The sequence below is a fragment of the Rhinolophus hipposideros genome (assembly GCF_964194185.1).
Source record: "Rhinolophus hipposideros genome assembly, chromosome: 20".
In the NCBI taxonomy this organism is placed as follows: Eukaryota; Metazoa; Chordata; class Mammalia; order Chiroptera; family Rhinolophidae; genus Rhinolophus; species Rhinolophus hipposideros.
In genome coordinates, this window is record NC_138066.1 from 26,261,184 (window position 1) to 26,275,168 (window position 13,985).

The 13,985-nt window shown below is 52.2% G+C and overlaps 1 protein-coding gene across 3 annotated transcripts in view; it reads left to right on the plus strand.

The window, feature by feature from the left end:
• The window catches only part of CUEDC1 (CUE domain containing 1), a 76,890-nt gene that overhangs the window by 45,982 nt on the left and 16,923 nt on the right, over positions 1–13,985 (plus strand). For all 3 annotated transcript variants that reach the window (XM_081027259.1, XM_081027261.1, XM_081027260.1), the window contains exon 2: positions 11,546–12,176. In XM_081027259.1, the coding sequence (XP_080883385.1) occupies positions 11,844–12,176 (333 nt within the window). In that variant the 5' untranslated portion in view covers positions 11,546–11,843. The remainder of the gene's footprint in view (positions 1–11,545; positions 12,177–13,985) is intronic.

Here is a 13,985-nt window from a genome sequence, read left to right on the forward strand (position 1 = left end):
GAGTGAGCCGGTGCTTGTGGCACACACAGGCACATGTGCTGTTTTGGAGTGTGCTAGTGTGTGCGCCTGCACCGGGAGAGAGTGCTGGCCCAGGAGTCTGGAGATCTGGGTTCAAATCCCAGTTCTGTGACTATTGAGTTCTGTGACCTTTGGCAACATGCACCATCTGGAAGTGAGAACATGAGATTTCTTCCTGCCTTCCCAACTGTGATATCTCCAGAGGGCATGTGTGGGCACGTGGGTATGTAGAGGTGAGGTCATGTGGATGAGTGAGGGCCTCAGGTGGGGAGGGGAGAGCTGGCAGCTGGCCTCTGGGTGCCTCAGTTGTGACTGTGGAAGGGAAGCTTTGCTGCTACACAAGCCAGGAAAGGACAGAGGCAAGGAGGAGGGAGTAGCCTGTGGTTGGGAGTAGCTGGGCTGGTAAGTGGCTCTAAATAATCCCATTTGCTGTCTGGGGTGGGTCCTTCTCACTGGGGTGGAATTTCTGATGGCATTCTGGCTGTCCAAGGGGGTCCTGGCTGCACACGCAGATGGCCCTCCCAGCCACAGCTGCCGCCTGCTCTTTTGAAGCTCAGGACCATCCACTCACTGTCCAAGACTCTGCTCCCAGCCCTGCGCTTGCATTCCTCACTGGCCAGAGGCCGTACTTCTGAGAAGGCCACTCGGCCAGAGTGCCTGTGCTCCCGATGCACAGAGCCCAGGGAGCCTCTCCCTGAGAGGGCAGGACCCTATCAAACCATCCTGTACCTCGCAGCCCCCAGCAGAGTGGGAGGCCTGGCAACCCAGGGCCAGTGTAGTATTCCAGTCACTTCTCCTCTGCTAGGAAGCTTCTCAAGGCAGAGTGTAGGCAGGAAAGGGGCTGTTGGGCCAGCTCTCTGCTCCACTCAGAGGCCCCAGAGCCCCCCATCCTGAGGTCCCAGAGACCCCTGAGGAGAGAGGTCTTTGTGCTAAACATGCTGGACTGCAGATCATAACCCCAGGCCAGACCCTTGGGCCTGGCTGGAGACTCAGCCCCTGAGAACTGCATGGCCTTAGGACTTGCAAACAGCTGCCCCTCACTGAGAGCGTCTGGGTGGGGAGCTGGTGCGTGCCCATCACGTGAGTCCCCCACAGGAACCTATTTGAGGAGGTGTAGGTATCCCGTTCTACAGATGAGGACACTCACTTGAAGATGGTCCCCCCCACACACACACATCCTGGGGATCAGGATGGAAGCTGAGCTTGGTCCTGAGCTAAAACCCCACCTTAAAACTGTGCTCTATGGCCTCTTATCCCAGACTCAGCCTCAGTGAAAACCAGCTTGTGGTTTCCTCTCCACCAGGAGCTTCCTGGCCAGACCTGACCCTGTTCTGCCCTGGTGGGCCCTGCATGCTGTAGTCTGACTTCCAAAAGAGCTGTGGCCCTGGCCATCACCTTGCCCACTAGGCCTTATTCTCCCCGGCAACCCCACCAGGAGGTGGGCAGGTCTCTGGTCATGAGGGAGCAAGGAAGCACCACTGGAGAAGTGGTACCTCGTTCCCACTGAGGCAGGAGTGAAGATGGCTTCTGAAATAGTCGAGGCAGAAAGGATTGAGTTAGGATTCTAAGGGTTTACAAAAGTTTTAAACCCCTGGAGCCACTATGGTTCACTTTCTTTTCTTAAGATTTTTTTTCTGTCATCATTCAGGTTTTTTTTTGTTGTTGTTGTTTTTCTAATTTTTTAATTGGGGAATATTGGAGAACAGTGTGTGTTTTCAAGGCCCATCAGCTCCAAGTCGTTGTCCTTCAATCTAGTTGTGGAGGGCTCAGCTCATCTCCAAGCCCAGTCGCCATTTTCAATCTTAGTTGCAGGGGGCGCAGCCCACCATCCCATGCGGGAATTGAACCCACAACCTTGTTGTTGAGAGCTTGCGCTCTAACCAGCTGAGCCACCCAGATGCCTCTCCGGAAGCTCAGCGGCAGCTCGTTGTCTTCAATCTAGTTGTGGAGGGCGCAGCTCACTGGCCATGTGGGAATCATACCAGCAGTCCTGTTATGTAAGAGCTCGCACTCTAACCAACTGAGGCGTCCCGTCTGTCTGTTTTTTAATTAGACAGTATAAGGTGGAGATTAAGACGAGCATGGACTCTGAGACGGACTGTTGGAATTCAAATTTTGGCTCTGTCACTGACTGTGTGACCCTCCATGAGATATTTAAACTCTGTGAGCCTTAGTTTCCTTTTCTGTACAGAGGGTATAATAATTGCTTTACTGTGGGGCTTTGATGAGCTAATATATGCCGAGTGCTTGAAAAGTACATGGCACATAGAAAGTGCTCATAGATGTGGGCTGTGATTGTTATTAAAAAGTAATTCATATCCATTTTAGATAATGTACATAAACAAAAAGAACATAAAAAAAAACACTGACAAGACTGACACTTTGGTATTCTTTATAGATTATTTGCTTATTTTATTTTTAAATGAATAAATGAACAGGAAGCAAAATTTGAGATACACAAGAATTTACGGAGAAGTTTCCCTGCTCTGTCTCTTCTGACCTAATTCTTCCCAGTAACAACCAATATTACCAGTTGCTTACGAATCCTTTCGGAGTCCTCTCTCTAGTTCTCTCTCTCTTTCTCCCTCTTCATACATACAGACAGACACATACCACAATGCGCAACAGTATACAGGCATGTGTTATTGTACTTCACTTCATTGTACTTCACAGACGTTGCGGTTTTTACAAATTGAAGGAGAAATCTCCACCAGCAAACAGATTACAACACTGCTGCGATGCTCACTGTATTATAGTGGTCCAGAACCAAACCCGCACTGTCTCCGAGGTATGCCTGTAGTAACTATCCTCGGGTTTCGTGCCTTGCGTTGTTCCCCGTAGCCGTAAGTCTTGGGCATAGAGACATACAGAGATGCCTCATTTTTGTTTACTGTTGTAGAGTATTCCATTATATATGTTATATGAATTCCATAGAAATGGAATTAGGATTAATGGGTGGGTGCAAAGTGTGTGTTAGTGTAGGGGGCAAGGGGTAGGAGTTGGGACTTCTGTTCCCTGGACCCTCGTCTGCTCACCCCAAGCACCTCTCCCTAATCTTGGTTCCTTGGCCTGGATTCCCGGGGCATACTCAGATACTAACTTAAATATTGAATGTGGTGTGGTTGACTGACCACCTGTCTCAGGGGCCCGGAGACATCTCCTGTGGCTGTCCAGACTTCAGGGCTCAGCCCCAGACCATGCAGGCTTCGCCTGTGGAGGGGCCCTCCACCTCACTGCCTGAAGGAGAGGCCCAGGTAGGAAAAGCTGGATACTCTTTCCCAAGAGGCTGGACTTGGGCCAGTATGAGCTCATGCCTGGAGCCAGCCCAGCTGCACTGCCATGTACCTGAGCTCAGTGGCCTCCTTCTCCCAGTTTGAGCCATTGCACTCAGTCCCAGGTACAAACACATTCACGCCAGCCCAGAGCGCCCCTCTCCCCCCCCCCCAAGAGCTGTGGCTCCCAGCTGGGACAGTGGGGAGCAGTTCCAGTCCATCCACTAAGGTTTGATCTTCTCCCAAGCAGCTGGGTTGAGTGTCTTGGCTGAGCTTGTGGTGTTTGTTGATGGAGAGAGGGATTGTTGTGGAAATAGTCCCAACCAGTTCAGGTGGAAAACAGTTGGTTGCCCTGGCAACTTGATAACCTTGGTGGGGTGGAAAAAAGGTTTTTGTAAGGAAACTGCCAGAGTTCTGTCTTTCCTTCCAAATGAGGCTTTGCCTGAAGACTCCTCCCTTTTCCTCTTGCTCCCTGACATGAGCAGGCACCCCCAGACTCCCCAGGGACTCTACCCCATTAGGACTCAACGCAATTCAGTTACTGAGTTCTTGCTGAGATGCTGTGCTGAGCTCCAGGGAATACAGAGGGGGGTCAAACCCAGGGACTTAGTGTTGCATCTAGAACCAGACTTCCTGGGCTCAATTGTCAGCTTGGCCACTTAGCTATGTGGCCTTGAACAAGTCACTCACCTCATTTTTCTATATCAAGTGGAAATAGCAGTGGTAATGTGAACCTCACAGGGCTGTCGAGAGGCTAAAAGGAGGTAGCATGGATAAGGCCCTTGGAATAGTGGTTGGCACGTCAAGAAGCAGGCAATAGTGTTATGTTATCATTATTACTATTGTTACCATTATCTACCAAGATGAGCCAAACAAATGTCATGTTACTCGTCCCTGAGGAGCTTCATCTTGGATCTTTTCAACTGGAAGGCAGAGTTGGCTTCTTGACGGTGCTTTTTATGGCAGCCAAACCTGATATTTGGGCCTCAGGAGCAGAGGTGAATGATGGTGTCCTTAGGACTGATGCTCTGGGGACAATCCTTCCACAGCTGAGGGACCTTATTAACTTCCTTTGAAACCTTTTGTCCTAGTCCTTGCTTAACAGCCCCCATAGGCTACAGGCTACAGAAGTTGAGGTGAGAGAAAAATTAAGACAGAAAATGTCTTCCCCCCTTTTTTTCTTCTACAGATGGGTAAAAGACTTTTTGGGGGAGAGGGTTTTTTTTTTCTGCCCCAGCCTCAGATTAGACCAAATGATGGGGGATGGCCCAGAGAGGTAAGTGGCTAACTCAAGGTCACACAGCAGGGCATGCCTGAGCTGAGTTTGTCTCTTTCTCTCTTCCTCCTCCTCTAAGGTCCAGCCAGGCCTCCTTTCCCCAATGGCTGTACCCAAGGGTCCTCTCTGCTTTCCTAACCCCAATCCCCCCTGCTCTGGGGGTGGGCACAGGTGGGCTGCCCAGGAGCTCCAGGCACCTAGGGAATGAGGTTGGCTTTGTTGCAGCCCCAGCAGCTGGGTTGGGTTTCCATTAAGCCATTTCCAAGCGTTGGGGCAGGAGCAGGAGGCTCGGCATTTAAAGGTCACCCGGCTTTTGAAGCTGCAGTGACATTAATAGCTTGGGAAGAAAACAAGCCTGTTCAGGGGCAGGAGGACAAGGCGCCTCTGTCAGGACTGTCCCCTCCTCCAGCCCTCTGGAAGCTCACACATATACACACACACTTACACACTTGCACACACACACGCACAGACACACGCAGACGCTGAGAGCTTCTCCCTGTCTCTTGTCCCACTCTCCCTGCATTTCTCTCCCTTTTGGGGCCTCTCCAGCTCAGAAGCCAAGAAGCTAAGCAGACGTCCCTGCACCCCGCCCCCACCATGTCTGAGGTGACAATTGGACAAGAAGGATGCAGCTGCCCTGGGCTCAGCCGCCTCTCCATTAACACTGCCATTACCCACTTGAGGTCTCCCCAGGACTTAACCATGGTTACACAAGCGTCCCAGGGGTCATATGACCTCATTCTGGCCCTGCTGCTTTCTGCAGCCCGGATTCCTGATGAGACAAAGTTAGCCCAGGCCTCCTCTTCCCATACGGGAAATGAAAGGGCTGGAAGGGGCTTGTGTCTTGCTCGCCAGTGCTAATCACTTGGTAGTGGCTTGCTCCGAGCGCTGTGTTGGAAAGAGTTCTGAGACGGTGGGCTCCACAGGACAGTGATACCTGGAGGGATTAGTGATGTCTGCCAAGGACATGGGATATACATTGATGGCCAGTGTGCCTTGTATTTCCTACCTCGGGAATAAATTATTCTGAAACTCTTGGTGTTTAAGACCCCCGGCCCTTTCCTTTTTAGTCGGCCCGAGGATGGGGTGGGGCCGATTCTTGTGTTGAGGGAGAAGCTGCTGTTTGCCCTTTCCCCGGGAGCGGCCGTGGCCTGAGCCCTGGGCCGCCACCTAGTGTCCTGGCATGGTGGTGCCACTGGGCTGGGCCCAGATCTTAGATAAGGGACAACTAGTCCCTCTGCTGGCCATGATCAAAGCAGTTGTAGGTGGATCACAAGATCCGATCCCTGGGGATTTTCAGAGAAGGAAGCCCGGGGTGTGTGGGGACAGAGCTGGCCTGGGGTGGTCCCACCCACTTCCAGAAGAATAAGGGGCGGGCAGGGAAGTGTTGGCAGTTGAGACTTCAAGCCTCACACCTTGCTAACCCCCACCTCTGAAAGGTGGGGCCTGATCCTCATGGGAGTGCAATGTCAAGTCAGATCTTGAAGAGGGTCGACCTCCTGCTTCCTGGAGCTGGCGCTGGCTTGGACAAGGGACCGGCCTGACATCAGCCTGTGGGCCAAGGAGGAGGCCCTCAGGCCAGGCGACAGACGGCTCACGGAACCTTAACCATGTCACTCGACTGCCTTGGCCTTAGTAGCTTTATCTGTGAAGTGGGATAGTAATGCAGGCCCTTATGTAAATGGTAGTTTTGTTGTGAGGACTAAGTGAGAACATAGAGGAGAAAGGGCTTTGGAAACGAAAAAGCCCCTACCCCTATGCTATGAAGCCGGTGGAGGAAGGGAATGGAAGATAATCCAGTTATTGTGCTCCTGAGTCTCCCCTTCTTTACTTACCCACCTAAGAAATACCTATGACGGAGCAGGCACTGGTTACGGGATCCCACGGCGAATAAAGCAAAGACCTTGCCCTCATGGAGCTTACATTTGAACGGGGACTATGGTCAATGACAATTAAGTATATAATCTCTCTGGTGGTCTATTTCATAAGGATAAAGGCTTAGAGAACACTAGCAGATGGGGCGGGTGATGTTGCCTTTCTGATAAGGTACCAGAAGGAATGGAGGGAGGCAGCCATGTAGATATTCAGGAGAACATGGAAAGCAGTAGAAAGAGTAAGTTCAGAGGCCCCTGGATGGGAGCATGCAAGGCTTGTTAGACTAGCAAGGATCCAGGGTGGCCAGTGTGCGTGAGGGGAGGGGAAAGAATGAGGGTCTGTGTGTGTGTGTGTGCGCGCGCACGTGTGTGGCTTGACGGCGAAGTCAGAGATGTGGTGCAGGCAGGACCATGGTGGGCCTGGTGGGCTATGACGAGGCTCTGGGCTGTGTTCTGAGGACATGGGACCACTGAGGGGTTTCATGCAGAGGAATGACATGGCCACCATGATGAGTAGTCTGTGGGGAAGCAGTGGGGGAGACAGGGAGCTAGGCAGGCGTGGTAACAGTGGAGGTCGACTGAATCGTTTTGAAGACAGGGGAGACTGTCTTCTGGATATGGAGAGTAAGAATGTGAGCACTCAAGGATGACTGACTCCCAAGTGTTTGATCTGAGCCCCATGGAATTGCCATCAGCAGAGATGGAGAAGGCCAGGAGGTGTAGGTTGGGGTCCGAAGAAATCATGAATGCAGCTGACCTGTTATGTTGGAGCTGGTATTGGTATTGGACATCCAGATGGAGGCAGCAGGTCAGATATGCAAGTATGGAGTAGAAGGGTGTATCCCCAGAAGGCCTCCGGGCAAGAGAAATTTGGGAGACAGTATTCAGTATACAGATGGTATTTAAAGCCGTGGGACTGGATAAGATCGCTCAGGGTGTGAGCGTACTCCAGGAAAAGGGCCAAGGCCTGTGTCTGACATCACACCAACCTGTCTCATTGGGTGCTTACTATGCTCCAGGCACCCTTAGAAGTTTAATCACAACACCCCTGCCAGGTCAGTATTATCCTTATTTTTACAAACGAGGAAGCTGAGGTTCAGGGAAGTGAAATAATTTCTCCGTCACACAGTCTCCTAGGCCCAGTCAGAGTAGGACCCGAGGACTCTGGCTCCTCCTGGGCACTCACATCCCCCACGTGGACCCTACCTGGCCCTGCCGGAGACTGACGAGGAAGATTTTGGGCAAGGTCAAGAGAACAACACCAGGGCAGCTTGCCCACCTCTCTGGGCCAGGAGGGAGTGACTCAGGCCTTGGCTGTCTCCTCAGGCTTGGAGTGAAGGTTTGCTGCCCCCTGCCAGGCCTGGATTCCTTTACAAGGAAGTAGAAGGCCTGGTTCCCTGGGACCTGGGGGAGGACAGGTGTGGAGTTTCTGCTTTCCAATCCCCAGGTCACTCACAACTCTGAGTCAGGAGAGCCTTTGAGTCAGCCTCCAAGACTTATAACAGACTCAGCGGGTTTGTTTCACTTCCTTCTTCAGAAGCCAGTCAGGGGTTATCTCCCTGTTTCCCGGCCAGTGTCCAGCAGCTGGGGTTCAGAGAGGTGAAGTGGTTTCCCCAAGGTCACAGAGCCAGTTCTGGGGCAGAGCCAACAGACACCCCTCCCCCCCTCCCTTCCTCAGTGCTGTCTGGGTCACATTTCCTCTGCTGGAATGTCAGCCAGGCTGTGCCCGGTCTCTTGAGCCTGGGGCACACATGGCTGCATTTCTGAGGCTCCTTGGCTCTTAGCCCTGCAAGCCTGACTTGGCGTTTTTGGCTTTTAGGTAGTAGGTTCCTAATTCTGGCCTCCTTATATACTGGCTGTGTGACTTTGCACAGGTTACCTAACATCTCTGAACTAGTTTCCACAGCTATGAAATGGAGACAATGACATTTATCTCTGGAGTTATAATAAAGATTAAATGTGAAAGTGCCTGGCACAGCTCGTAAACCTAAATCTCCTGCCTTAATTCTTTCATGTGTCTTAAATTGCTTTTCATTTAAGCCGTGCTGGTTACAAAAAAAGGCAGCCTGGGACATTTGACTCTGACCCTGAACAGTCCTTCTCCCTGCTCCCAGCCACGCTAGCCACACCTCAGCCCTGGCTTCAGATTGCACTTGAGTTTAGTGAGCGGGGAGGGGGATGGTCCTCTGGGAGGTGGGGGGTCTCAGAGTCCCACTTGGTGCTAATTATCGGCAGCCTGGCTTGGGAATCTGAATCCTTGCAGAGTCCCGTGAAAATGGATTTCTGTACATCAAACACTATTTCCCTGCATTTCCCATTGCTGTTTCTGAGCCACTTTCTCCTCATCCACAGAACCGCCCTTTGATAGAAAAATCTGGGCTTTGCCACTACTGGCTCTGTATCCTTGGGCAACTCCCTCTTAGTTTTAGGTTTCATCTCTTCATCTGTAATGTGGAGCAGGGTTTGGGGCTGGTTTAGAACTGTCAGCCGTTTCCATGTCACAGCACACACACAAAATACTATTTTTCAAGGTTTTGCCCCTGGGGTAAATGGAAGAGGTTTCTTCCAGTATCCCCTTCCAGAAGAAATTCCAGGGGTTGACATCCTCTTGGTGGGGAAGGATTCCCTTAGAATCCCCCCACCCCATCCACTCCAGGTAGCAACGTGGCCAGTATACCGACTACTCCTGCATCCTCACCAGCTTTCCGGGGCAGTGGCAACAATTGTCACACAGCTAACCATGTTTCAGTCAGTGGGCTGAGGATTTTTGTTGACTTCTCATTGAAGCTCCATACATATAGATGAGGGCACTGGGCACAAAGAAGAGAGGAGACTTGTATAAGGTCCCATAGCCAGGGAGTGACAGAGCAGGAATTGCAGCCTAGGCCTGAACCAGTGCACTTACTGTAAATAGTAAACATGTGAGAATGACTCTTGGGGGCTTCCTGATACTCAGAGGAGCCCAGAGCCTGAGGGACTATTCCAGGGGGCTAGTAATGAGGAAAATGTGAGGCCCACCATTTTCCTTTTCCCTCCGCCAAAGGTGGGTCCAGTCCTGGCTTCTTTCTCTAAGGGACTGCCCTTGGTGAAGTGAGAGCAAGGTCCCTCCATCTCTCTTATTAAATTACTTGAGGGGCAGGATGATGGTGGCTTTATTCCCAAAAGCATTAGCACGAGGCATTGATCCCTATGTGTGACGACATCAGGTGGCAGCCCAGGGCACTGACTTCTGGGACCTCCTGGCTCCAAGGCCCTTGTTAGAGGCCTCAAGGCAAGTCTCCAGAGCCCAGGACAAAGGCAGTCACCAGGGTGGAGCCCCATCTTGGAGGGCATTCTGGCAGTCAAAGCAGCATCCTCCAACCTTCCAGGGTGTTGGTGGTGGGAGGTGTGGGTGCAGGGAGTTGGGGTGTCTAAAGCCAGCTGTGGGAGGCCATGTCATACTTGGCTGCCTTCCTGTGTTCATTCTCATAACAAAATTCTTGGCCTGATCATTTGAGGCCACTCTTCTATGTCTCCTGGTGAAATGGCTTTGGTCTTTCTGGCCTGTGACTTGCTCATCTGGGACGTGATGGGGAGGAGGAGGATGTGTAATAAATCATGCTTTACCAGACAGCAGAATACTACGTGGGCATGAAAAATGACGCAGTAGATCTCTGTGTTCTGACATGGGAAGACGGCGATAATCAAGTATTAAGTGGAAAATACAAGTTGCAAAATAGAATTTATGGTTTGATCACATTTCAGTAAGACAAATTCATACATGTGGTAGGATATGCATAGAAAAAGTATCGAGGTGTAGCTATACCAGTGTTAACCAGTTTTCTTCGGGAGTGGGAGGGGATTGTACTTCTGTAACATCAGTGTCAGGGGGCTGCATGGAGGCCATGTGTTTCTAGTTTTCCATTCTTGAATATAGCCCACCTCCCTGGGACTAGGCACACACCTACCCAGCAAGGCCCAGAACATGAGGTCTGGATAATTTCCACATCCCTCCAAAGAAGCAGAGGTTTGGAGGAGGTTAGAATCTCAGCATGTTGGCTCTGGAAAGCACTGGGGGACAGTATGAGGTCCCATTTACCTGTAAGGGGACTAACCTAACGAGACAGACAGAATGGGTAGTGATGGGTCTTCTGGCCCCAGGGTGAGGGAGGGTCACTGCACCTTCCTCACCCCCGTGGGCTTATCTTCCTTACATCATCAGTTATTTGACTTTTGAGATCACGGCAAGAGAGATCAGCATGGTGATTTGCTCACACAAACATTACTGTATCAGCTATTAAGATTATAACACAAGTCCTAGAAAAGGGAAAACAGGGTTGCACCTGTTTCATCAAACTTAAGAATATCCTTTGATAGAACAGTCCCTTAAACTAAAGCTGCCACTTTTCTATAATTAGCAAAATTACTGTAAAACTTGGGCTAAGCATGAGACAGTCAGAACTTGATGATTTTAGACACATGCAACTCAATTGATTGCACTAACAGAAATGTGACCTTGGCAGTGATTTACATGCCTGCATCTGAGTGGGCTGGTTGGTGTCCTGTCCCAGATTTAATGGAGTTCTGTACAAATTGAATGCCATGATGGTGGGACCATGATGTTGGGATTGTGGTGTGGAAAGATGAGGAAAGCAAGAACCAGATGGGGCTGGAGACCAGAGGGGCAGGACATCACCTATACAGAGCCCCTCCTACCCCAATGAGATCCTCAGGCCTCCTTTGCAGTGTGTGTAGTGGTGGAGACCAGTGGCTCAGAGGCCCTAGTCCTGGGTTCAAATTCCGGCTCTGCCACTTCCTCAGCGTTTATGCCTGAGTTTTCCCATCTCCACAAGGCGACACTAGCACCTACCTCCGTAGTGTGTCGTGAGTTAGCCAACACAGACCGCTTAGGATGGTACCTGGCACAGAGTAGGCCCTTGCCAACTGGTATAGCTCTCCTGTGTTAGTGAAGAACTACGGCTGTTTAACCATTGCAGCTGGAGAGGAAGCAGAAGGAAGCAGTTCTCCGTGGGCGCGGCAGGAGTCACCCTAATTCCCTCGGCCATCACCCTGATGAGCTCCAGTTTGTTGCGTGCTGCCCCTGACTCTGTCTCCCTCGGTTTCAGGTGCGCCCTCCGTGGAGCCGGCCCCAGGATGCTCCGTGGGTGTGGATGACCAGCCGTCCAGCCCCCTACGACGGCCCAGGCCCGGATGCCGCCGCCCCTGGAGGACCGCTCCCCGAGGGCCGCCCGAGGCCCAGCGCCTTAGTCTCCTGAGCGGTCTGGTCCCCGTCTGGCCGCCCAGGGCCCGGGGGACGCACGGGAATAGCTTCCCGAGCCCGCCGAGTGCGCGGCGACGGCGCAGGGACCCGGGGGCAGGGGCTCGGCGCCGGCGGGCAGCGCTTTCGCCCAGCGGCTCGGCAAAATGACCAGCCTGTTCCGCCGGAGCAGCGGGGGCAGCGCCGGGGGCGGCTCCGCGGGGGCGCGCGGGGCCGGGGGCAGCACGGCGGCGGCCTCGCAGGAGCTCAACAACAGCCGGCCCGCCCGCCCGGTGCGCCGCCTGGAGTTCAACCAGGCCATGGACGACTTCAAGACCATGTTCCCCAACATGGATTACGACATCATCGAGTGCGTTCTGCGCGCCAACAGCGGCGCAGTGGACGCCACCATCGACCAGCTGCTGCAGATGAACCTGGAGGGGAGTGGCGGCGGTGCCTACCAGGACAGCTCTGATTCCGAGGACAGCATTCCCCCGGAGGTAGGGGCGAGGCCCTGGTCATCCTCCAGCAGCTCCAGCGCTCTTTGACCTTAGAGGACTTGGGTTATACCCCTGTCTGGGTTCTAACTAGCGGGCAGTCTTACTTCTCCTAAGGAAACCGTACCCAAGTCACTCAGTGGCCTTGTTTTATGGGCTGGAATCATGCCGTCGTTCAACAAGCACCAAGCATCTACTCAGTGGTATGCCAGACATGGTACTAGACCCTGGGGCAGGGGTCATCCGAATCAAAGCACTATTAAAAATGCAGACACCTGGGCCCCATCCAACATAGTGAATGCCAATCCAAACTGGAGCCCTCTGGTCTGTATTTTTCAAAGAAAGGCTACCCTTGAAACTCTGGGTACTTCCCAGGGCCAAGTCACACAAAATTTCTGCCCTCACAGAGCTCACAGTTCAGTGGGGACTAGGGGCAGGAGTCAGACCATGACAGCCTGGAGTAGTAAGTGCTATGATCGTAGAAACGGAAGGAGGAGAGGAGGGGATGGCTAAACCGAGACTTGAAGGAAGAGTGGAGAGTGAGGGAAAGGGTGTGCAGGCAGAGGGAACAGATTGTGCAAAGGCTCAGAGGTGAAACAGAGCATGAGTCGCTAGGGAACTGACAGCAGGACCATCTGACAGGATCCTAGAATGAATGGAGACCAGGAGGTTGACAAGGCCTTACTGCTGAGAAAGAGTGGGGCTGAGTCGCTAGAGCAGAGGGAGCCATGGAAGAGGGGTGACATCAGCCTTCCTCTGACTGAGGCATGATGAAGGTGGTAATGAGCGATAGATACCGAAGTCGCTCTCTTCTCACTCCAGGGCGGTGGATGGGGGAGATGTGATCACCCCGCTGCATGAAGACCCACCTGCTGGGCATGGCCAGTCCTCCCTGCTACCATCCAAGAGTTCAGTACATGTTTGGCACCTCAGCCCCTCAGGACCTGCAGTGCTGGGTACAGAACAGGCACACAGAGCCTTTCAGCGAGAAGGTCACTGCCTGCAGGGGCATGTGGCACATGCAGCCGTGGACAATACGGAAGGACCCAGTGGGTGGGATTTGACTCTGCTCTTCATTGAGTCCCAGCCTATGCCAGGCACCATCCTTGTGCTTTTGATGTATCATCTTTTGTAATCGTCACAAACTTTGTGAGGTGCCATTATTATTACCCTCATTGACCAAGACCCAGATAGGGACTCAGAGTCCTACTTAACACAGCCCTTGCAGGCAGCCACTGTCCGTCAGTCAGTGTCAGCCCACAGGGTGAAGCCCACTTGCTCTCCCTCCCTGGGATTTCTCTCTCCAGGTGGAGGAGAAGCTCTGTGGGCAATGACATCTGGCTCATCCTTGTGTCACCTGTAGCATCTGGGAAAGTTCTGGTACATAGTAGGCATTCAGGGAATGTTGCTGAATGAATAAACGTTGCTGCTGAGTTTACGCAGCTTTCTTCAGTCTCTTTCCCCAGGAGACCACTCCTTTGACCTGCTTGGATTAGAAAGTGGAGGGAGTATTGGAAAACCCAGATTGTCTTTGTGAAAAGGAGGGGTGAGTGTATGTATGAGAGAGAGAGAGCGAGAGTGAGAGAGACAGAGCGCAGATACATCCTTTAAATGTGAGCTGGAAGGAAAGTTCTCTGCACACTCTGACCTGTCTACAGTCTCATTTGTTCTGACAGTCTGGCAGGTAGGATACTATTTCCTCTGTCCACAGCACCCATAGCTCTGTGAACCCCTGCAAGCCTTCAACATCCCCTCGATAGGCCCGCACGGTGTGTGCTTCTGTTTTTCTAAGAATCATGCTTTCCAGATTGA